This window comes from Cervus canadensis, chromosome 13, assembly GCF_019320065.1.
Source record: "Cervus canadensis isolate Bull #8, Minnesota chromosome 13, ASM1932006v1, whole genome shotgun sequence".
Taxonomy (NCBI): domain Eukaryota; kingdom Metazoa; phylum Chordata; class Mammalia; order Artiodactyla; family Cervidae; genus Cervus; species Cervus canadensis.
The window spans coordinates 41,062,505-41,084,665 of NC_057398.1; the positions used below are offsets into that span (position 1 = coordinate 41,062,505).

The 22,161-nt window shown below is 39.2% G+C and overlaps 1 protein-coding gene across 2 annotated transcripts in view; it reads right to left on the bottom strand.

Moving 5' to 3' along the window:
* Positions 1-3,359: 3,359 nt before the first annotated feature.
* PRRX1 (paired related homeobox 1) overlaps positions 3,360-22,161 on the bottom strand; it is a 76,789-nt gene continuing 57,987 nt past the window's right edge. Inside the window, exons 2-5 of one of the 2 annotated variants that reach the window (XM_043485803.1) lie at positions 21,137-21,312; positions 16,233-16,414; positions 12,419-12,490; positions 6,491-6,713 (exon numbers count right to left, since the gene is read on the bottom strand). In XM_043485803.1, coding sequence (XP_043341738.1) covers positions 12,436-12,490; positions 16,233-16,414; positions 21,137-21,312 — 413 coding nt within the window. In that variant the 3' untranslated portion in view covers positions 6,491-6,713; positions 12,419-12,435. Of the gene's footprint in view, positions 6,714-12,418; positions 12,491-16,232; positions 16,415-21,136; positions 21,313-22,161 lie in introns of both variants that reach the window. The other variant, XM_043485802.1, reaches the window with a different exon arrangement.

Sequence of the window (22,161 nt, forward strand, 5' to 3'; positions counted from 1 at the left end):
TTCAAGTGCATTACATTCATTGTGTACTTTATTATTATTACGTGAAATACTTACACAGCTTACCACAGTGCAGAATCAGATTATCAGGCATTAGATTCTCATAAGGAGCATGCAACCTAGATCCCTCACGTACACATTTCACAGTAGAGTTCCGCTCCCAAGAGAATCTAATGCCGTCACTGATCTGACAGCAGACAGACCTCAGGCAGCAACGCAGGTGACGGGGAGCAGCTGTGCATACAGACGGAACTTCTCTTGCTTGCCTGCCGCTCACCTCCTGCTGTGACATCTTGTTCCTAACAGGTCATGGACCTATACCAGTCCAAGGCCTGGGGTTTGGAGGCCTCTGGTATATGACCACTGCTTCCATTTTTATCAAGTACTTATTCTTACCATAACTTGCCAAAATGTACCTTCTTCCAGCACTCAAGTAACTCTGTACTCTAGAAAATCACTAATCCAGTGGCCTTTTCTCTATCTCCAATTAGCTGCTGTGCCCTACAGCATTTGAGTATATTGAGCATTCCCTTCTGTTCATTTATTTTTTAAACCTTTTTATTTTGTGTTGGGGAATAGCCAATTAATAATGTTGTGATAGTTTCAGGCAAACAGCGAAGGGACTCAGCCATACATATGCATGTGTCCATTCTCCCCCAAATTCCCCTCCTCTCCAGGCTGCTACATAATACTGAGCAGAGTTTCAAATGCTGTATAGTAGGTCCTTGCTGGTTATCCATTTTAAATATAGCAGTATGTTACACGTCCATCCCAAACTCCCTAACTATTCCTTCCTCCTATTTCCCCCACCTGGTGACCATAAATTTGTTCTCTAAGTCTGTGAGTTTCTTTCTGCTTTGTAAGTAAGTTCATTTGTATCATTTCTTTTTAGGTTCCACATATGAGGGATGTCATACAATATTTCTCCTTCTCTTTCTGACTTACTTCACTTAGGATGACAATCTCTAGGTCCGTCCATGTTGCTGCAAATGGCATTATGTCATTCTTTTTAATGGCTAATATTACACTGCATATATGTACCACATTTTCTTTATCCATTCCTCTGTCAATGGACACTTAGGTTGCTTCCATGTCTTAGCCATTGTAATTAGTGCCGCAATGAACATTTGGGTGCATGTATCCCTTCAGATCATGTTTTTCTCTGGATATATGCCCAGGTGTGGGATTACAGAGTTATATGGTAGCTCTACTTTTACTTTTTTAAGGAACCTCAATACTGTTCTCCAATTTACATTCCCACCAACAGTGTAGGAGAGTTCCCTTCTCTCTACACTCTCTCCAGCATTTATTGTTTGTGGATTTTTTTTTTTTTTTATGATGATGGCTGTTCTGACTGGTGTGAGGTGATATCTTCAAAATTTACAAACAGCTCATGGTGCTTAACAGGACCAAAACAATCCAGTCAAAAACTAGGCAGAAGACATTTCTCCAAAGATGGCCGAGAGGCACGTGAAAAGATGTTCAACATCGTTAATTATTAGAGAAAGGTGATTCCCTTCATTTTAAAAACTTCTCTTTTCTTAAATCTGAGATAACAAAGAAGCTAAGCTCTCCTCTATTTCTTAAAAAGCTCCTTGTAAATTGCTTTCAGTAGCTCTCTTCCTAATCGGAAGTGTTTTTCAAAGTCCTGTCTTTTTCCCTGGGCTAACTACTTCCAAAATGCACTTACTGAAATAATTATTTGAGTCACAATGATACTCTCTCTTCTTGAAGAATTATTCATACTTATACCTCAAGGTGTCACTTCCTTAAAGATGAATCCCAAATTTCTGTCTCCACCCTTGACCTCAGTTCTAAGCCCTACTTCTTCACTTACTGAACACTTACATTTCAGGTTTTTCTTTTTTTGGCCATGCCAATGTCACATGTGGCATCTTAGCTCCCTAACTAGGGATCAAACTCGTGCCCCCCACCCCCACAGTGAAAGCATGGAGCCTTAACCACTGGATTGGCAGGAAAGTCCTTAGACTTTCTCCTGTTAAGGAGAAAGATATATTGGCCCTCTTCTCTGCAATTATCTTCTCCTGTTATTGGCCCGCTCCTGTTTTTGTTGATTTTTGTCAGTGATTCATCCCCCTCGTGCCCAGGTTTCAAATCAGGGTTACTTTGACTCCAGTCTCTTTCTCCCATCATACAGTTCTATTGATTTTTTCCTTGCAAGATGTTTCCTATGAATCCTTTGTTTTCTGTTCCTCTTCTCTCTGTTCTGCTTCCAGTTTCTGTTCTGCTCTAGTTCATCTTCATCCTTTTACCACAACAATCCTGCTAACTTTCAATGAATCTCAATGGCCTGAGGAAAAATCCATACTCCTTTGACACATAATACATTGCAAGATGAAGAATCAACTTCAATTTCAGTGTTTTCTTCTACTCTGCTTCAAAATAAGCTCTCTATCCCTTCTAGGCCCATCTTGCCATGGTCCCGGAACACAAATTCCTCATTCTTGTATCCCTCCCTTCATCCTTTATTCTGTACCACTCCCCACCTGAAATCCATCACCTCCCCTTCTCCTGCCCAGATCCTTGCTGATGAAACTCAAGTCCCAGTTCCTCAGGGAAATTCTCTCCCATTCCAGCCCAGTGTTTTCTTGCTTCCTTTTCTGAACTCCCCTCTGCTTTATTTCTTGAACTATAGGCTTCCCTGGTGGCTCAGAGGGTAAAGCATCTGCCTGCAATGCTGTAGAGCTGGGTTTGATCTCTGGGTTGGGAAGATCCCCTGGAGAAAGAAATGGCAACCTACTCCGGTACTCTTGCCTGGAAAATCCTGTGGATGGAGAAGCCTGGTAGGCTACAGTCCATGGGGTCGCAAAGAGTCGGATACGACTGAGCAACTTCACTTTCTATTGCATAAATTTGTTCATGCTATAGTTGCCATTTAAATCAGATTTACTTTAATTTATATGAAAAATAACTCATTTTCCTATTTCATTTTTCTACCACCCCCTCCCCTACTTACTACACACTCAATACTGTAACAATAGGTGCTTAAGAAATTTTACTTTGTTACTTCTTTTTTCTAAAAGAAAAGGCTGTCCTTAATCTGTTTTGTCTAATGATATACATTATTGTGAATACTAAAGGGGTGGGTGAAAAATAGCAAAACTCTCCTTAAAGGTTCACTCTACGCTTACCCATTCTACTAAAAAATGCCCCCACTTTCTCCCACTGTTGTCTTTGTCTGTGAGAAACAAATAAAATATTTAGAAAATATTATTATACTCTAAGAAGTTCTCTTGTTCAGAAATTCCTCTTACCTTCACTTTTTGTCTGAATGCAGTCTTAGATCTTAGCAGATCTGTTTTTAATTTCAAAGGGAAAAGAACCATCAGACTCAGCAGACATAGTTGTATCCTTCTTTCTTTTTATTGAAAAGGAATCACTTCTATTCTAGCGCAAACAATGTATATTTTACATCATAAAGCAAGATATAATTTACATATTACATTTCTTATGAGATCTTTATACCCTAAATGTCATTCCCTTTTTTATCCAGTCACCTCTTCCAGCTTGATTTAACCTGCCAAGCACTCTACAAATCAGTGTCTTGTTTGGGGAGGGACTGGGAACACAGACGGTTGGCATGTATTCATCTGTTATCTGGGTATAGATGATGAAGAACAGGGATATGCCTTTGAACTTTGTGGCCCTGAGGCCCTCTCACATCTGGCTTAGGAGCCAGAATGCTGTTCTTCCAAATCACATATGAAACTTCTATTTTTTAAAAATCAATAATGAATGAACAAAACTGAGTGCTGGTACCCTGTGTACATTTCTCCATCAGATCCTTACATAGTCGATGTTTGTGGTATTGATTCACTAGCAATAAAAGCTCCTATGACTGATAGTATTAATTACTCTATGATATTCCTGGACAGCAAGCACTTGCCCAGGCACTGCCTAATTTCATCCAGCACTGGGGTTATGGGGGTTCAGGCTTTTCTCTTCACCACTCAAAATGAATGTCAGGACGAAAGTTTCAAATGACTTTGTTTTACATGATCCTCTATCTCTTTACTCCCTCTTCTAAGATTCCCCCCATTTTTAGCAAAATCTTTTCACCTATGATGTCTATTCCCTGCACTATACACCGCAAATCTTCTTTTAGTTGTTCTCCCCAAACTCCAAAGGTTCACTAGTTTCTTGGATTGCACTCTTTTCACAAAGAATGTTTTAATCTGTTAGGATAAAAACTTGATAATCTTCAGCAGCTAGTGGGACAAGAGAATTAGTTGAAGAATAGGAAGCAGTAATGTGTGTTGTTCAGCCAGCCTACATAAACCATTCAGTAAGAAATGATTTAATAGTATGTTAAAAGAAGAGGAAATCAGTTGATGAAAGCAAAATGCATATAAGATGGGCTTCCTTCTTATTAAAAAAAAAGTTTAGAATCAACCTTGGAAATACATTTTCAGATTGATGACTGTTGGACTGAAAATACCACCATTAGTTCAACCTGATATGCCAGGGAAAATCGCAAATGTGTCCTGAAAGTGGAGCTTAAGTCCCAAATCCTTGCCTGTTACTCACAGTTGGCATATTTGGCCAAAATCAATCTAAAGCTTTTCACTAATATAAAAAATTATTATAAATCCAAGTTTAATCCATTTATATATAAATCCAAGTTGGTCAAGATGAAAATATAAGTCAAAGAGATGTCTGTTCTGTGTGTCTCAAGTTATTTTTTGGTCAAATGATGTGATTTTTGAGAGGTCTGCAAATATAAACCTATTTCTCATTTCCAAATGCACGGTTATGAGTATTTACAGCAAGGTAGCATCTCCTTGCTAGAAAACAAGGCTTCTGGGTACCATAGCCTTCTATGAACATAGTATACTTTCATAGTCCCTTCCCTCCCATGGCTACAAAGTGCTGGACATACAGAGAATACAGGAAAGGATAAAGGAGCAAATGATTAGAGCCTCACAACACCCCTGTGAGGTAGGTAAGTATTGTTAAACCCATTTTACAAAAAAAAAAAAAAATAGTAAACCAAGGCACAGCATGATAATGTGGTTTGGTCATGTCTACCTGACAAGTTTCAAAAGCATGGGTGGAAACAAAAGAGGAAGAAACAAAAGATCAGTCAGTCCTGGCTCCCAGCCCTAGATACTAAAGTTTATTTCAGTAGATTAGAAGATACCAATAGCCAACAATTGCCTTTCAAATTCTTAGAATTTAGATAAACCTTTAAGTATTTCACTGAATCATGTATCTTTCGTATTCCTGTTGAGTGGAAAAAGGACAGATAACTAAATGGCTTTTCCTCTGCTAAGTCTAATTCTCATGATAGTTTAGTATGCATCAGCATTTCACCAGAGTTCAGGTGCCAAACTTAAGGACATTTTCATAGCCTCAGTTGTTTCTAATTTATTTAAAACGCTAATGTGAAAGTTATAACTGTTCTCGGACAGCTGCTTTATCAATTGCTCTGTGGCCATAGTGAGAATTTTGTGTAGAGAAAGAAAGGAAACAAGATCCCTAATTAAAAGTCTTACCACGGTAGAAATAAGGACACTGGTGATGGTGTGAAATTTGCTCTTGGTAGTGTTTGAGAAACTGCAAACTCAAGCTTGCAAGAATATTTTATATATATATATATATATATAATATATAAATATATACAGTATATATATAAGTGTGCATCTGACTACCCTTAAGGCACCAAAGAGATGTAAGGCCATGCCTTTCACAACTTAGTGTTTGTTTTCCTAGAGAAATGTCTCTTCCTCTCTCAAGTGAAAAATATGTCTTCTATCAGATAAGCCTATGTTAGCAAATTACTCAAGAAACAACAAATATCTTTAACTTAAGATGACTGCTTGGATAGGGGTGAGGGGTAGTAGTGAGGTGATATTATCCTCTATTGCTTAGAGCTTAAATCTAGAGCTTAGAGCTTGGAATTAGCCAGACATAGCCAATCACATTGGATTAGATAGGCCAGTGACCAGATGTTGTATACAATTGCTTTTTTTTTCCCCCATAGTAGCTGAAGGAGTAACCTTACCATAACCAACAGAAATGGAGACAATGAGCAAGGGAATTATGTCTGGCACAAATTCTTCAGAAAGACTTTGGCTTTTCAGAAGTTCCTAGAGCTTCTGTCCAGAGAACTGGGAAGAAGGATGGGGTAAGGCACTGAGGTTCAAACAGGTCAATGAGGAGACTACAGGCAATTATTCTGAATATATATATACATACATGGTTTCTTTGGCTGCTGTTGATTCTTTTAAACCCATACAATCATGGGGGTGGGTGGGCTGAACTTAACTGAAGAAGCTCAGAGTATATTAAGCAAAGCATATGAATAGAAGGAAAAACAAAATTAACACACACAGAAACAAGTGGTGGTGGTATCCCAGAGGGAGGAGGAACATTTGTTAACTAATTTTCATTTTGCTCCTCTCCTGCTTTTCTCTGCCATGGTCCCAATAGTTTAGTTCTGGTTTTTTTGTTTGTTTTTATTTTTTTTTTCCCAGCAGATGTAGAAATGACAGAGCAGGATAGGTGTCTTATGGTTTTTGATTTCTTCTTAGGCCTGTTTAATTATTTTTTTTCCTCAGTTGACTGTTGGCACCTGGTTCCTCTGTAAACTATATTCCTTGGCCTTCAGTCTCAGGTTGGCAATGCTGTTGGCCATGTTGATGCCCTGTGCAGGGTTATTGTTGGCACATGTGGCAGAATAAGTAGCCATGGCGCTGTAGGGACAAAGGAGAGAGCAGGGAGAATAACAGGCATTAGTTTCATGAAGTCGCAAGTCTGTGCCCCACATGGGTGCAACTCTCAGGATGGGGGCAGGCAGGTTGGACTACATGACCTCTGAGGTCCCTTACAGCCCCAGGTTTTCATTAGTCTAAGGCCCTTAGTGTGCTGAAGGTCCTTAGTGGCAAGTGTTTTGAAGGGCAGGGGAAAGCAGTGGAGAGTGGAACAAGGTGAGGGGGAAAGTATTTTCTGTGTTGGATACAGTGAGTAATGATTTATTTCTGGGGTGAGAGAAGAAAGCTGCTTATGGTGGATAGCAGGTGTTTCATCAGCTAACCAATTAAACCAGTATTTAATCTTGTCCTGCCTATATCACTAGTTTCTGGGAGCAAGGAGGAAGAGAAGGAGGCATTTGGAAAAAGAAACTAAAGGGCATTTTGCCTTCCTCACTCTAGGTAGTTGACTTGAATTCTAATACATTTTAACACATTTTAGATAATCACTGAATACCATATTAAATAGTTTCCTTGAAGAACCAGTTAAACAACCTAATATGACTTCTCTGGCTTTCTTGATCCACTGGTTGATGGTACCAAGTATTGCAGAATCAAGAAGTTTCCATCCCTACTGGCCTTGATTTTATAAATTTTACTCAAAAGTACTTGAGCAGCTTACACTGCATGCCGCATCCATTATTTTGGAAATGTTTAAATATCCTATATAAACTAGCAAATGATCCAGTTTCAGTATTCCTGACCTCAGAGGTAATTGTTTCTGACTGTTCTTATTGCAGAGAAAAACCCAAAGTCAGAGACTGTAATTAAGACCTAGGAATACCACTGGGCAGAAATTTGTAATTGGTGGCTTTCTGTTAATTACATCCAAGAATTTCTTTAAAAGGAAAAGTAAAGATTTCTTGGACTAGGATGCAAGGTATCTATTACTTGATACTAAATAGATATAAAGGAACAACTCATTTTAATTAAATGAACATATTTCTAGTTGTTTCTAAGATTAGCAAAATACCTTTCAGCTGAGGGCTGGAATGAGATAGACTTATAAATGGAATGACATGTGCTTTTCTGCTGCCTGCGTTCCTGTGCAATTTTGTCAGCCACACAGGAGTTTGTGGTTCTGGGGATCAAGTGTCGGACCAGAAAGAGAAAAAAACTAAAGCTACTCTACAAATAGGGAGACTATATCATTAATACTTATTTGGGACACCATGCAGTCAGGACTTCAAGTCAAGAATTATAGTCAAGACTCACAATAGCCTGTTTCAGCTCAGTTACTAGCAATTAACCCAGGAAAACTGGGTTAAAAATTATAATTATGTCTTACTAGAAATATACATCCTTAATTTAAGACCCTTATAACACTGGTGTGTGTGTGTTTGTATGGGTGTCCTACTGCAGGAGGAAGACTCAGAAGGGTTCCAAAATAATACTACACTCTTTCACTTTTGAAAATGAAAATTTTCAAACTCTTACTTCTTTCTGGGTACCTGATCTTAACTGTCTAGACAAAGTTAGGTTCATCTATAGCACCCTGTACTTTTCCTTTTAGCACTTATTTTAATTCCTCAACTATAAGTTCCAGAGATGAGACACCTCATCTGCCTTGTTCACCACTGTGCCTCCAGGCAGAGCTAACACCATATCTAGCACATATTTGGCATTCAAGAAAGTATTTAGTGAATAGGTAAGTAACTGAGAAATACCTAGGTACTGTATGATTAAACTGATTACTGCTCAGTATCAGTGATCTCTGTCACCCTGCTGTGAGCAATGATTTCTAAAAGTATTTTATCAACAGACTTTTATTTTAAGGAACCAGTCCTTCCCATTAATTGTGCTATCTTATTAGAATGAGAAAAATCAGAAGGGACATAACAAAAGCAGGGGCTGATGATTGCATATTCTTAACCCACCACAAATAGCTTTTAACAGTAACCAAAAAATGAATAAATATTGGTGCAGGTTAGATTTACAGAATAGGCCATTACTTCAACCACTATCTACCAAAAGACAACAGTTGAAAAACAGTCTCAATTCAGTAGGTTTTAATTAGGAGTGAAAAAAAATAATCAGAACAACCTGTTAAAATGGGACAAGTTTTGTTGTTGTTGTTGTTATAATATACCAAGAAGTTTCAATTAATTTCAAAATCCATATACGTATTATCATTTAAGTTCTATATGAATTACATGCTTCCATTCAAGACCCTATCAGAAAGAAATGCAAATCCATAAATCACATAATTGAGAAATTTCTAGGATATACTGAAGTCTAAGGTTTCAAACAAACAAAAAAATCTAAGTATCTAGAAAAGAGACAACTGGATTTGGGAAATGAACCTAAGTTGTAGATTATGAAATCAACCAAATCAGCCTTTCTAAGCCAGATTTCTGTGAGAGAATTAAGTCATAAAGATGATACATGGTACCAGTTTAAATGGATAGGAGATAAGTTGGGATTTTGAGTTATCTGTTTTTTCGTTAAATACTGAGAATAAAATTGAATGGCTTCTGAAAACAGAAAGCTAAAATTTCACAAGGGAGCAAAAAGAGAAAAAGTTCTCTGATGGCAAACTGGAAATATGGCAAACATGGAATATTGTGCTTTTAAGAATTTGACTCAATTTCCTGAGACATCCTTTGAGATTCTGGACAAGGAAAGTCTCATTTAACAGAGAGTCTGTCTTTCTTTTGATAATCAAGGGTGTGGTCCATTTTCCTTAGTTGACAAAGGGAGTTAGAACGGTGGGGGATTAGTTTGCTAAAGATGCTGTTACTGTTTTCTAGAAATGTCTACTGTACTTGTGATTTCAATTTTGTCTATTATACAACCAGTTTGCTGTAAACTTCATAATTTACTAGTGTCATCTGGTTTTCTAGTCAGAAGACTTAGTATGGTAACACATTTCTTGGAAATATTGAGACTCTCTCTAATGCAGGTCACATGTTAATATTCCAAATGAGATGAATGTTGATCCACTTCCCATCTGAAACCCAGATTAGTGAAATTAGAGTTGTATTTTGCCTGGGAGACTAGATTTTCACTGAGACACCTCTCCTTAAACAGCAGGCTGTGTTTGCAGAGTTGTAAAATCTTGTCTAATTGTACTGTGGTTCTTTTATAAAGACACCACTGTGTTTTGAGACCATGACAATGCCTTATAGGTAGCTCTCAAGTTAGAAGGTTATCAGAATAAGAAAGCAGTTGCTATTAATGAATGAATTTTGCAATATACTAGATGCTTGATAAATGATAAGATTTTCACTTGATAAATGTTTAGGAAAGTTATAAAGTTTCAAAAATTGGTCTAACATTTCAGCATTGCATAGCCATAAGAAGTAAGATGAAGAAACAGAGACCATCTTAATTCACAGTCTCTAAATAAATGCTTAGAATACATAACTCTATAGACAGAGACCTCGGTTATATTTTGTGCATATACTAAAGAAAATGACTCTGTTTTCCTTCCAGTAGTTTGACATGAGTCTAGTCTCTCAATCTAAATTAAAAGCTCCATTTAGGCAAGTAGGGACCAGTCCTTTGGCATACCAGTGCCAAGCAAGACATGTTACTGTCAGAAAAGACAAAATTAATCTAGAAGCAGCTTAGTCATGCTTTTAAAAGGCCTTAGAAATATGATGGAGAGGACCCACTTCCAAAAGTAACAACAGATGCAAGAAAGCCTTGAGTGGCTGCCAATCTGAGATTGTTCATGACCACCTGTTTTCCTTGTCATCAAGACTTTTGAAGCTCTGTGTTAGGAAAATAAAGAGAACTCTGAAATGTTTTCTCACAAGACAGAAACCAATGAGGTTAATAAGCTGTTTTCAACCAAAGTTGGGGGGCCATTCAGACCATGGTCTTCCTAAACAGGATTAAGCTTCCTGGGCTAAAAAGATGAGGTTAAAACTAATCAATTTATTAAGCACATGATAGCACAAAGAGCTTGCTTATTGACACCTAGAGATCTTGCCCGTTGATCTTACCTTCTGCCTATTCCTCTAACAAGATGGAGACATGAGATAAGGACTAAGACTGGGCTTATAGCATTTGGCCAAAGCAACATTTCTATTTGGTTTTTAAGAATGTAAAGTTCTTTGTGTCCGTGACCAAGAAATCACACTGATGAATAAAAGGCCTGGAAGACTCAGAGATGAAAAAGAAATACTTGTATCCCATCTGTTGATTCAGCAAATCTGCTCTGGAACTTGCAGAGAGCTGACACATTTAAGTAAGCTTGAAATTTTTCCATCTCCTTATTTGGAGATTCCTAACAGATGGAGCTCAGCCATAGACAGCAGAATGCTAACCACCAGCAGGGTTAGAGTTCTGTTTTCACTGGGGGACAAATCATTTTTGATAATTTCAGCCTACCTTAAGAGGTTGTCCTGAGGAATAATATGTTAAAATGGCTGTCAAACACCGAAGGAAGTATGGAAAATACTATGCATGGTATGGAAGCCAGGAAACTTACAAACATCTCCCCTTCTGCTTTCTAGCCACCCAGAATGCAGATCCCACCAATCACAAAACAGTTAAGGAGAGCTGAGGGTGCGGGTGGATAATACCTGACTCAGTTTTCAAGTCTTTGTTTTCTATTTGCTCCTTCTGGACAAATGATACCAAGCTATGGAAAAATTCACCCCAAAGACAGATCTGTCAGCCCAAGAAGTCTGTTTCTGAGATCCTAGGGATTCTCAGATTTTTCCAAAGGCTATAGAGCTTGAGGTTTTTGTGAGTTTGTTTGTGATGTGTGAAGTTTGGAGATCATCTCTTGGGTTTGTTCTGTTGTCAGTGCAAGAACAACAGAGGTATACGTGCTTCCATCTAATAAAATTCAATATGAGCTTTCCTAGGGGAATTTAAACTTTTAAAGAGAGACCTGATAAATCCTTTGGGAAGTGATCTTTTGTAATTTAAGTAATCATTTCCAACTTCTGTTTTTAAAACTCAGAAGTTGATCTCTTTAAATGTGCATTTAGCTCTTAAAGTGGACACATTTGGACCATATTTCATTACTAAGACTTCAGTTTGCACTGCATGTTCAGTGATCCATCTGCCATTGTAAACATTTTTCCTCTAAAAATGTTTTATATATGAAGTCTTGCATCTTTCTGCTGTCTCGGTGATTTTTGTTTTTCTTTTTGAAATGCACGTTGCTTAACCATAGGTTCCAAAAGCGCCTTGTGATATATAATAGGGAAATTCTTACTAGCTCAATCTTAGATACAAGGTACATAAGAGATTCATGACTCAACTGGCCTGAAGAGCAACAAGAGCCAGGACAAGAACATAGTTCTTCTGACCTCTGTCCTATATCCTCTAAAGCCTCACTATTCAAAGCATGTACCAAGTGTCAACAGCCTGGGCATCACATGGGAGCACGTTAGACGTACAGTTCCCAGGTCTTGCCCTAGACTTACTGAATCTGAGTCTGTGCTGTAACATGATCCCAGGTGATTCATATGCCCAGTAATCCTTGAAGAGCCCTTCTCTAGGCTATCAGACTACCCTGAACTCTATGGACGTATTTTTCTTGCAGCTCTGGTTTCCAATAGTATTTCCCACTGGAAGACGTCACTGCTTTCATTTCTAGGACTGTAAGCCCCGCTTTCTTGAACATACTTAATTCCCACTTACACCCTACCCCCAGCAGCCACCCTCTTCCCCCTCTGACAAGTTACCTTTTCAGTGTCTTCCGTTAGAATCCGTTATGAAGCCCCTCGTGTAAACAACATCTTGGGAGGGAGGAGGATCTATTTTTGAAAGTGTGAAAGGGAGAAATGAGCCAAATGCGTTCAGCAGATGTCAGGCAGCACTGTGACCACGATCAAATGAGGGGAGGAGGAGGAGAAGGTTGGGGGAGGGAAATCGTGGATAAGGATCACTGGCCTCTCTTTCACTTGTCATTAGTCTCCTTTGAAGCCCAGCCCTCCCTCTGGAAATGGCACTCCAGACCAGTACTGCAGAGCCAGACCATTCTTTATCTATCTTTCACAGGAAAGGATGCCCCTGAGGAAAGATTTCTTGACTACTTCATTCAAAACGACAGTCAAAAGTCCAGGACTTGGTAAATCACTGCTGCCCAAGAGGTAAAGCTGTACAAGACAGGAGTCTTAACAACTCTGGTGCTTGTGTGTGCTTCCATTTGCCTAAGGAAACAGTTCTGAGCAAAGCAGTGAGTGTGCGCGCCGAAGACAAGCTTCTTTCCCCTGACTTTGGGTAGATAAAGAAGACGCCTGCCAGAACGGTAGTGTCCAGTTAGGGACTACTTCGCTACTCTGGGCGACTCAGTTGCCCGCCTGACATCATCACCTCTAATATCCTCGAGGTAATGAAGGAGGTCAGGACATGCTATAAATAGAGTGAACCATATGTCTTGGTTTGCCAGGGACAATCCCAGTTTATGCCTGTTGTCCTTGAGTCATTATTAATAGCACCCCCCTTTTACTCTCACAAGTGTCCCAGTTTGGATGATTAATTATACAACCACCACTCTGGATATAAAAGACACCCGGGGAGGGGGAGGGGAACGTGTTGGTTGTTTCCCATGTCATAATTCTGACCATACGCAAGCTATTTGCTTTGAGACTTGGTTTCCTCCTCTCTTTTTCCAGAGGAGAGCTGTGGAAGTCAGCAAACTGCCCTTTCTGGCAAAATTGTCTCCTCACAGTCCCTGGGTTGCATGTCTCACTCATGCCAGGGAATGCCCACATACCCCAGAACATGGACCTCAGTGGCAGACATGCTTCCCGCATCTGAGACAAATCCTGAATCAAACAGGCACGTTTATGTAGTTTTCCAGTCTTACTCTTTTTACTGTTTTCAATAGAGTAAGATTTAATGTGAATGAAAGCGGGGTTATATGGCCTAATACATTAGACAGAAACAGGGATCATGAGCCCTGGCTTTAACTTTGCGTGCCGAAGGCTTAAATTCGGGCAAGTGTTCAGTCTCTTCTTTGGAACCAGATCAAGGACAAAGCTGCCACACAGGAGCATCCAAGGATTAACCAAGAGAAATGCCTTTTAATGAATGTCACATGTGCGATAACTAATTTGACATAATAGTACCAACAGAAATAGCAAGTTAATTTTCCATAACACAAAAGATCTATCATTTCCTTTGCTTTTCATCACTTGGTTTTCTTTTATATTTCCTTAACAACACTTATATTTCCTACCAAGCTTCAAAATGTGAGATTGTAATGAGTATTTTGGCTCTAAACACAGCAGAAATATCTTTAAGGAACAAAATAATTTTTTGCCACTTTTTGAAATTAATCAAAATATAAACACTTCAGTCAACACTGGGTCAAAAACATAACTGTTGATTAAATTAGTGTTTAAACCATCATTTTTCTACTTAAATCTGGAGATTAATTTATCCTTCATACAGAATATGAACAGTCAGATTCTATGAAATTTTTAATTATTTTTTACAAACTCTGTGTCTAAGAGAGAAAAGATATAAAAGTATACCATGAATTGAATAAGAAGTAACTAGGTTATATGATTTTAAGTGAAAGGAGCAGAATACAAAATAGTATTTACACTATGTCTATACTATATAAAATACTGAACTCTAATTGCAAAAATAAACACTAGTTATCTCAAGATGGTGGAATTATGAGTGTTTTTTTAAAGTGTATCTAGAATTTCTACGCAATCTGTCAAATTAAAATATAACACTTCCCCAAAAAGCATACATAAATTGCATGTTAATAATTTCAGTTAGATGCCCATATACAAAGTATGTATAATGCAGGCATCGGATTTGAACTTCTGCTGAGGTCCAGGTAATCTAGTCTAATATTAAGGTTTTCATCTCCACTATGCAGTATACTGCCCTCCATCTCTCACTGGTAAGGACCACATGACAGCCATCTCGGTTATTATAGCTGGTAAAAAAAGTTCCTTACTAGGATCCAGGAATAAATAAAAAGGAGCTAAACTTCCTGGTTGTGACCAAATTCAAACCAGAGACTTCAAGCTCTGATCCAAATCCATTTCCCAAACCATTTAATGAGTCTATGAGCTATCAATATTTATAAAAAAAAAAAAACCCACCAAAGCAATCTTTCACTTATTTAAAAAATTAAAGAATATGTGATTTTATAATGGTCTGCAAAATATGTTTTTAGTAAATCCTTTGGGAGAGGAGTCTAAATTTTAAAAAGGACACACAAATAGGACTAATCTTTTGAAATCAGCAAAGCATACTATGTCTAAGAGCAATAGGAATTTCCAATTTCCTAAGCATAGACCAAAGCAAGTCAGGCTAATTTCATAATGGGGAATTTAAAAGAAATTTCCAAATGCATTTATGGCATTTATTTCAAGGAACTGATTTCAAACAGAAAGAATATTTAGGTAAGGTTTTTGCTATAATTAGAAAGATCAAATTCGAAACTATCTGCATTTCACTAATGCATTTCACATCAGGAACTCAGCATCAACTGGGAGATAATCTCTTACACTTAGTTTAAAACCTCTCTTTAAACGCTTAATTAACCTTAACAATAAAAAGGTAAACAGAAGCATAGTATGTGGTTTGTAAATACTTCTTCCTCTGCTACAATTGGCCAGAGAATACAGAGCCTTGATCTGGTTTCTAAGAGTACTCAGGCTTAGCTTCAAATAGACACTTTAGACCATGACAATGCATTGGGCACACGTGTTTCAGCTTCCCACTGGCATTAGTCTGTTTTTTTCTGAACAGCATAATCAATGAAAGTTAAAAGCTTTTCCAAGCAATTGAAATAATATTATGTTATTTGCTTCCTTAATATTTTTCACCTTTTAAATATAAAAATTTAGTGAAAACTATACATTGCTTTCATATATATTTTTTTAAACCCACACAAACTAACCCCCAAAGAACTTCAAATAAGTCGACAAGAACTAGCAATAGAATAGGAAAGCATCTTGGATCATAAGACATTCCCACCTATTAATAAAGATCTATGGCCATGAGAGTGATCTGAATGATCTTGGGTTTTTTTCCCCTTCTCTCTCTCTTTCCTTCTTTTTCCCCTTCCTTATTTCTTTTCATTCCACATCAGTTTTACTGTGAAGTTTGCCTTTGGTCCTACACTTAGAGCCTTATGTGTTAAATTCCTACTTGAGCATAATCCAACCAATCTATCCAATTTGGAAATGGAATAAAGTTTTGTTCCAGAATGATTGCAACAGGGACTCTGGGCATAGCTTAACGATCTTTTCTTTTAGATTCTTCCCCATCTTTGAAACCTTTGCAAGAGTTCCTGAGTCCAAGAGGAGACTGCTGTTGGCCTGCCCCTCTCTCTTCTGCCCCAGACCCTGCTCCTGGGGCAACTAGTGATCTCCTGTGAAAATCTGGGGATGTCAGCAAGTTGAATGTCTCTGAAGAGGTTAACCCAGTGAGAAATGTCAGCCAGCTGCACAAGCAGCTTTGAATGTGACCAACCGTTGAGAAATGTGTGGAGGTGGAGCAAGGGAGGGTGGGCCAGTCATTCACCTGTACGGAGAGGCCGTCCCCCAGGAGAGATAATCAGTGGGTCTTGGAGCAGGACGAGGTACGATGGGCTGCTCCACAGCAGTCACGTCTCCTGAGTAGGATTTGAGGAGGGAAGCGTTTTTATTGGCCAGCATGGCTCTCTCATTCCTGCGGAATTTGGCTCTTCGGTTCTGAAACCACACCTGGAAGATTGTCGGAAGGAGAGAAGGGCATGAGGAGGGAGAGGAAAAACAAAGGAGAGGTTCCATGAATAAACTCCTGGTTGATTTTTACCATATAACACCTTCCCAAGGAAGATATAGGCTAAGCATGGAATTCTTCCTAGAACAACAGAAAACATGCCATAATCCTTCCCAGTGGGCCCTGTTCCAGGGCTATTAAGAACAGAGACTAAGAGGTGCTTCCAGTGATCAGGCCACCAGATACGGGATCCATGACGAACCCATTTGACAGCAAATTGTGGATTATAATTCCTCTCAGAATTATAGTAAAAAGAAAAATCTCATCCAGACTTCTGCCACAGGTATAGTGATATTTTTAAAGTTTCTTCAAAGTTCTTCAAAGGGCAGAAACATCATCTGCTTTTATGATACTTATTGGATATTTAAAGAAAATCTCCCATCTTCCCAAAAGTAGACCCTGCGTTAAGCATTTCAGAAGCAAATAGTTTATCTGGGAGGTGTGAGGAATAACCACAGAAGAGGGAGGAAGTAACAGAAGAAAAGCAACCTCTTAACTGGTGTGCTACTGAACCAGCTCTGTCTGTGGGCGCTTAGTCCTTGAGAGACCCTAAGGATAACACAGGGCACACACCTCCCACTGGAGGGGTGAGAGAGTTGTGGATTCACACATTGGCTCCTGTCAGTCACTGGTTAAAGTTCCAACACTTCTGGCATGTCTCCTGAAGTTCTAGAAAGAAACTTGTGAAACAGAAATTCAGATACTGAAAGTTGGAAGCTGGTTGGAGTGTATTTAATTGCTGGCTTCCAAGGAAATTGGGCAGCACTGATACCATTGATGACAGCTAATAAAAACTCTACCATTTATTAAGTGCTACTAGGGCTAGGAATTTATACAAACACGTTACCTACATTTTTTATACTTATGACAATTCCCAACAGGTGTTATTATTTCTATTTCAGAGTTGAGAAAACCGTTTCAATGAGATGAAAGACTCTGTTGAAGTTCACAGAAGTAATAAATGGCTGAGTTTTTGAGCTCAAGGACATCTGACTCATGATCTTACAATTCTTCTGTACTGCTGTGGAATTTTATTCCTTCATTTACTCATTCACAAAGTCCTTGTGGAGACTGCATTCTAGATCCTGGCCTAAATACTGGGAATGGAGAGATGAGACTTACTCTGCTCATAAGCAGCTCACAATCTACTAAAAAAAGATAGACATGTAAATTTGAAAGACAGCAATACAAGAATTTTAGGTACAGTTATGGAAAGGCATGACAGATGTGGGAGAAAGAAATCCTATGGTGCAGAGTGGGACAATTTCACAGTGCTAGCTGGCAATATTCACATAGAAATACCATGTGATTGGTGCCCCCATGGAAGGCCAGGGTGCGAATCAGTAGAGGAAGAATCTTTTCTGGTTTCAGCTCTTTTGTTTCTAAGGTGTCCTTCACATTTCTATTAGAGTTATCATTTTAAATGCAAATATAATTGTATTAGTGCTTCTCTTTAGCTTTCTATCATCCACTGACTCTCTCTGCCACCCACAGAGTAAAATCAAAATGTTTTATCAAACATATCAAAGATAATATCTTATCTTTATTCTAGAACAAAGCTGGTTCAAGAATTAGCTCATTGTCCATCGATTCAGCCACATTCTGTATCACTTGGCCTTCATGCACTGGTGCTTCATCATTTCAGATCTTACTCTGGGGTTAAGACTCCCAAATGTATTTGGCTATTTTCCCACCTATATGTATTCACACTGAATGTTCTGTCTGCAGTATTCTCCCCTTTTATCCAGGTGCCAACGACTTGTTTTTTTAAGGTTTAACTTGAACATCACCTTCTTTGTGAAATGTTAGCGTGGAAGGAATGTGACTTTACAATCTAACAGAGTTAAAGAAAAATATTGGCTCCATGACTTAAAGATTTGTCCTTGGATAGTTATATATGTCTCTGATCCTTTGTCTCACAATCAAATAAAGATGCTAATACCAACTCACATGTTGTTGTGAGACTTGGCATAGAATGGCTACTCAATGTTCATGTATTCTCTTTTCCCCCAGGCAGATTTAATCAGTCCTTCCTCTGATCTATCACTAATTCTTGAACATTCCTTTAGCGTAGGAATCATCTTATGCTCTGATAATAGTATGATCTGCACATTTGTCTTCTCTGCTCCCAGTCTGGAACATCTTTGAGGAAAGAGCCAGTGTATTATTTATCCCCAGCAAAGCAAAACCAGTTCCAAGAGAATAACAGATGCTTGATAGATATTTGAGAGGGAGAAAAGACAGGGAAAAAATGAGATTGCAAAGATGATAAGATATGGCTTCCATCCAAAAGAACTTCACAGTCTAGCTGGGGAAGTTGGCCTGCGCACAACTCAATATAATACATGTCACATTGTGATAAAGGCCATAAATATAAAGAAGGCCAGATTCAGAGGCAGTGGTTTAGACTGGCAAAGGGTAAGTCTTCATAGAGGAAGAATAAAGTCACAAAGGGAGAATTCTGTCCTGCTTACATGGGAAATGTTCACAATTCTAAAAGACTTTAGAACATAGTAGGATGGAAAAGGAAGAAGACAAAATAGTTTCAACATATAAGAATGTCATTTGCTTATTGTGATGGGACCAATTTAGCTCCCTAATCCAAAATTGCTCTTTCACCTTTTTTTGTTAATTCCCAACATTGCCCTGTTCAGGTTCCCTTATTTAAAATTCAGATCGCCATGGCAAAAGTGGTACTTTCAGGCATTGTGAGTTATTGACCTAAAATTATTTATTATACCACTGGAGGCCAAGCCTGGGGCATAAAAAAGTATGGGTTTTGAAGGAGAGAGGAAAGGATTTAAGAGTAGAAACAGGGAGCATGTTTGGAGAACTGTGGTGAGCAGCATGGGGGAAGAGGATGTGGGAAGGCTGACCTCAGAGTTGTGCTTTGGACAGCAGGATGGAGAGAGCAGAACTGAATTTGTGCCTGTGGACCACTCTCATCTGAGCCTTGAGAGACTCCCACATAGTAACACCAGCATCCTCACATCTGCCCGCTCCTAACCTATCCTTGGGGGTACCACAGTGCCCAGGCAACTTACCCCTTTTGTCAAAGACATTTTTTTTTCTCCTGGGAAGGACTTTTAGGTGAAATCCCCATTTCACAGGGACAATGCTTGCACACTGTCTTCAGGCTGAGGCAACCTCTCAGACCCTCGCCCTCAACTCAGCAAATATCTCTCACAGTGTAGGGTTCTGCATACAGTCCCTAGCCTCCACACCCTTCCACACCCTAGCCCAAGTCCCCCATCAAGAGAGTTATCATTTGCAGAAAGAAATCCTTCAAGCCCAGGGCCTACCCCGGTGGCTCAGAGATGAAGATTCCACCTACCAAAGTAGGAGTCACAGGTTTGATCTGTGGTCCAGGAAGATCCTACATGCTGCAGAGCAACTAAGCCCATGCACCACAGCTATTGAGTCTGTGCTCTAGAGCCCATGTTCCCCAAAAGAAAAGCCACTGCAATGAAAAACCTATGCACTGCTATGAAGAGTAGGCCCCACTCTCTGCAACTAGAGAAAAGCCCGGGCAGCAATGAAGACCCAGTAGAACCAAAAGTAAATAAATCTTTAAAGAAATATTTTTCAAAAAGAAATTCTTCAATCTCAGACTGAACACAGATTTACAAACAATAATTTATTAGGGAAGACAAGCCTACCTCCAGCAATATGGAAGATAATAAAATCTAGACTCTGAGCAGAGATAGCAAAGCACTGCTTGAAAAAGCATGTAGCCAGAGAACTTGTTTATGTATTTATTTAAAACCTACTATAATGCTTAAAAACATGAACTCTAGATCTGCATATGTGTCTTCAAATTCTAGTTCAGCCCCTTCCTAGCTGTGTCACGTTATACACAATCCTTTAATCTCTGAGTCTCAGTTTCCGTATCTGTCAGATGAATATTATCCACCTCACTGAATTGGGGTGAGGATTAGACAGATCAGTTATGTAACTAAGGACACTGGTTAGCATATAAGGGCTCAGCTCGTATTAGTTATTATTATCATCATTATTATTCCTAATCACAGATTGTATTACTTCTAGATGCCTGGCTTGTAGTTGATGAGTCATGGCATTAATATTTGAAAGAATTACTGTTCTCTCTTCACCTCGTTTTACATGCACTTACCCTTCTTCACTTCATAGAAACACAAAATCACCTACTTAAATGTGCTCTTAATGCAGTTTCTAAGTTCAACGTCTGATGTGTTCATTCCCCACTGCCATCCATGTCCATCACCATAAATATGTTTCTTGAAGATTTGGACATTCCCAAAGTCTGGGGAGGAAAACTGAGGTGGGGGACAGAGAGTTCATCTCTTTGACCACCCGACTGCTCAAGTTGAAAGCTGGGGCAAGGTGGTGGGGAAGGTGCAGAGTCAAATCCTCTGAAGGACAATGTTTATAACATGACTCTGGAAGGATGGGAAACAATGAGAGGTGTGAGACTGCCAGCAAGGCGTATTCTGCCCTACTGAAAGGCCTTCACTTTGATTTTTAAAACTATGCTTCTGCCAAAAGAAACACAATCAGAAACTGATTCTGCCTTCATGCTGCCCATTTATAATCCTTCTTACTATCAGCTCTGGTCTGAAACCTACAAGTGGTGTTTTTCAACGTCTTCAGAGACGTGCCTTTGAGGTGGGGAGTACTCTGGTTACCTGCACTCTGGCCTCAGTGAGGTTCACCCGGCGGGCAAGGTCTTCTCGCACAAAAGCATCTGGGTAGTGTGTCCGCTCAAAGACACGCTCCAAAGCCTGCAGCTGACTGCTGTTGAAGGTTGTCCTGTTCCTCCGCTGCTTTCTTTTCTTCTTTTCCTCTGAGTTCAGTTGATCATCTGGAATACAAGAAATTGATGATAAAGGAGCTAAAGTCACGTCAGAGGTCTGGTTTATACTTCTTCACTGTATATCTACAGTGAAACTCTTTCCTTGGCTCCCATGCTCATCAAAGTGCTAGGGCCAAATGCCACGTTCCTGATGCAAATACGGGTTTTAATGCCATCAAGTTCATATGCCAAGAACCCACAGCAGTTTTGATGTTGGTTTGTTGCTTCTAAATCTTCAACCAGACCTGAACTCTCAGAGAGATCTTTTCATATGCTCCTTGAAGCCTGTTTTGTCAAGAGGGCTAAAGAAAGATTTTACTCCTCTCTATATTCTCTGGACATCTCCAGAGATGGGGAAAGGAGAAGAGATTGCTTTGGACCTCATTTGTCTTAGGTAATACTATGTTCATTCACACAGTTTCATAACCGAGGAGCCGAACAATTCCCTGGTTATGTCACCTCAACAAACCCACATCAACACAAATGCAGTTATAGAGGAAAAGCTATATTCAAACAGATTAGAAGGATTTCTGTTTTTCCCATGCATCTTCCTGGAAAAAACAAATAATTCCTCACTGTGTGTGTTCACGGTTCCATGCTGTTGCTGAGTTAGGCATCAAGGGCATCAGCTTAGATCAGGGCTAGTGCTACAACACCTACCCACCCCAGCTGACGCTGATCTGGAATTCACTAAGAACTCAAGAACAGTCCTGAAAGACCTCTGAGCCAGTTTCACCCAAAATTTGAGCTCTAGGGCTTTGAGGTCTTAGGAACCTTTGGATAATCATGTCCTCAAGTTTTTAGCCATCAAGATTCCTCCTTGATTTTCTCAGAGTTCCCCCAAAGGCACTGTGGCCA